At 36.2% G+C, this 3,033-nt stretch overlaps 1 protein-coding gene across 1 annotated transcript; it reads right to left on the reverse strand.

Annotated features, from left to right (window-relative positions):
• Positions 1 to 1,846: 1,846 nt before the first annotated feature.
• LOC121456973 (olfactory receptor 1496-like) lies at positions 1,847 to 2,791 on the reverse strand. Its single transcript, XM_041665560.1, has one exon. The coding sequence runs from the start codon at positions 2,789 to 2,791 to the stop codon at positions 1,847 to 1,849; it is 945 nt and encodes a 314-aa protein (XP_041521494.1).
• Positions 2,792 to 3,033: the final 242 nt, after the last annotated feature.

Below are 3,033 nucleotides of genomic sequence, written 5' to 3' on the forward strand. Positions count from 1 at the left end.
CCAAATCTCCTTTGTTTAGTTTTTTTCCATGACTGTGACCAATAACAACTTACAACCAACCTCTCTAAATAATGACAAACATCCATAAATAGAAAATGACCAAAACCACCCACCCCACCTCTTGGGAATGTCAGTGCCATGTTCTCTATACTGATTCTTGCTGTTTGGGAGTGACAGCATCTCCATGGGATGTGGCGAAAAATAAAATAATGGCCAAGTTCTGGGAGAACTAGACATATTATTTTCTGTTGAGTCTCTGTGTGATGGGAAATTGTAGAGATTTTCTGAAATTTTGGCTGAAGAATCTGTGATGCTTAATTATCTCAACTAGCAGCTGTGAAGTTGTTCTTGATGCAGAAATTTGAGCAAACTGAAACAGAGGAGTCCTGAAAGGCTGGATCACCTGATCTACTTGCCTTTATTGTCATCTGGTCCTTTTTTTCTTAGAATGCATAAAAGTTAAAGGTAACACACACACACACACACACACACACACACACACACACACACATGAATTGGCACAAGAACGGAATGTGCAGTGTGCACAAGTCGGTTAAAGATAATTTTTTGTGTTATATTTGAGCAAGTAAAAGTTATCTGTTAACATTATAGGCTTCTTTGGACTGTATAGCCAACTCATATCCATGCCATATGAGCTATTATGCACTTTGTAAATATATGTATGTATAGACAAGTGGTTATATAGATCTTTGGAGAGAAGATGACATTATAATTTAAGAAACAGGAAAAAGGACAAAAGGAAGACTATGTGGTCACAGAAGTGGTAATGTATACCAGGCAGTGAGAAACACTAGAGGCAGGATTGTCATCACATGGAGATGTATGTTGGGGAGAGATCAATGGAATATAAAGGACTGGATTTGTATGTCAGTATGTCATAATCTATCAATGGCAACTGGAGAAAAAAAAAGGGAAGAAGGTTATTCCATGCCATATTCAGGTAATATATATATATATATATATATATATATATATATATATATAGGCAAAAGAGTAAATTTGGTGGATTTGGTCTATAATCTCATACACAATCAACCATTGCCTCTTAGTGTGAGATGGAAAATCATTAAGCCTCATATTCTTCATTATGTAAAAAAGAAACTTCTCTATCTACTCAAGATTTTTACAAGAGTAAAATAAACATCCAGTATAAACAGTAGTTTACAAATTAAAGTATGAAACACACACGAGGCATTACCAGCATCTAGATTTCTTTCTTCTTTTTGTCATCATAAAGTAAATTAAATGGTCTATGTTTATTGGTCAATTTCAAATTAAGAGAAAAATTACATAAATGGCAGTGATAAACAAAATGATTGGCCTAAATGTTCAAGAGAAGTCAGTAAAGATAAGAAAAAACATGAAAATGGTCAGGTGAATTAAGAAAAACAATTATTTCAAAATCAATGTGAGAAAACCTGTTGGAAATATTAAAAGGAAGTGGTGTGTTGAAGAACATTCATTGTTATCGAATATCTTAAATTTTTACTTAAATTATTTTAACTGATACATCAGTGAACATGGAAATCAAAGTACAATGAGAAAATGTTGCAGGTGCTTAAGAATGTAAGGATTTGAGATCATATTAGATATCACATCTTCTGTTATGCATTTCCAGGATCATTTATGCAAGGAAAGGAGGAAGATATAGCTAGATGTCAGGACAATTTTTCCTAATTTAACTGCACCACTACACCCCTTCCCTTTCATGTACTGAACAGTTATATAGCATGTCCTTTCATGTAGGTTATGTAATAAGGAACACATTACATAAATATTGACATCATTATGTTTATTACATGAAATTAGTTAAAAATCCCAAGTACTACCATGATAAAGAGATTTTGTTACTGAAGATAACTCTTATCAGGGCCCCCTTAATGTCTCTGTTCCTCAGGCTGTAGATAAAGGGGTTCAACATGGGAGTCACCACTGTGTACATCACAGCCATGGCAGTTTCTTTCACAGCAGAGTTATTAGTTGATGGACATAAGAATAGACCAATAATTGTCCCATAGAAAAGAAACACCACAGACAGGTGGGAGCCACAGGTGGAGAAGAGCTTTCGGAGACCCTGGGTAGAATGAACCTTGAGAATAGAAAAGACAATCCTTACGTAGGAAATAACAATAAGTGTGAATGGTATAATACCAATGAGACTACTCATGATTAATAACATTAACTCGTTAATGTAGGTGTCTGAGCATGCCAGCTTCAGGAGAGCCAATACATCACAAAAGAAGTTGAGAATCAAGTTTTTCTCACAAAAAGACAATCTAGCCATAAGCACAGTATGCATCATGGCATTGAATGTGGCCAGCATCCACATTGGCAACAATAGACAAGCACAGAGCTTGGGGCTCATGATGCTGGTGTAATGAAGTGGAAAGCAGATGGCCACATAGCGGTCATAGGCCATTACAACAAGAAGGAAGCTCTCCATATCTCCAAAAAACATTAGAAAGTACATTTGTGTCAGGCATTCTGCATAGGTGATGGTTGGGTCATGGCTCTGCATGTTCTGAAGCAATTTGGGCATTGTGACAGAGGAAAAGCAAAGGTCAGAGAAGGACAAGTTGCCGAGAAGCAAGTACATGGGAGTGTGGAGATGAGAGTCCAGTAGAATGAGGATGAAGATGATGAGGTTTCCAAGGACGGTGGTGAGATACATGGCCAGAAACAGTACATAGAACAGGTGCTGGTGTTCTGGGGAGATGGGCAGACCCATAAGGAGGAATTGGGTGATGATACTTTGATTGTTTCCAGTCATGATATAACTCCAATGACTTTAAGAAAAATTGTGAACAATTTTATAATCTCCCCATGGTTGATTGTATATGAAATAGATCATTTCTGTTCTTCAATATCATTTGTTTACCTTAAAAAGAATATCATTTTCTTTTTCTTATATTCTTTGATTCACAATGGTATAGAAGAACTTTAATCTCTTCAGTTCTTCGGATGTCCTTGATAGGCAATGACATGCTAACTCAGTCCCATATGCACTCCTGA

Source organism: Microtus oregoni, unplaced genomic scaffold (genome assembly GCF_018167655.1).
Source record: "Microtus oregoni isolate MIOR12 unplaced genomic scaffold, Mior012 000015F_ref0000493, whole genome shotgun sequence".
In the NCBI taxonomy this organism is placed as follows: domain Eukaryota; kingdom Metazoa; phylum Chordata; class Mammalia; order Rodentia; family Cricetidae; genus Microtus; species Microtus oregoni.

Bases quoted from the DNA above. Each gene is read 5' to 3' on its own strand.
- LOC121456973 (XM_041665560.1), bottom strand. From the start codon at position 2,791: ATGACTGGAAACAATCAAAGTATCATCACCCAATTCCTCCTTATGGGT.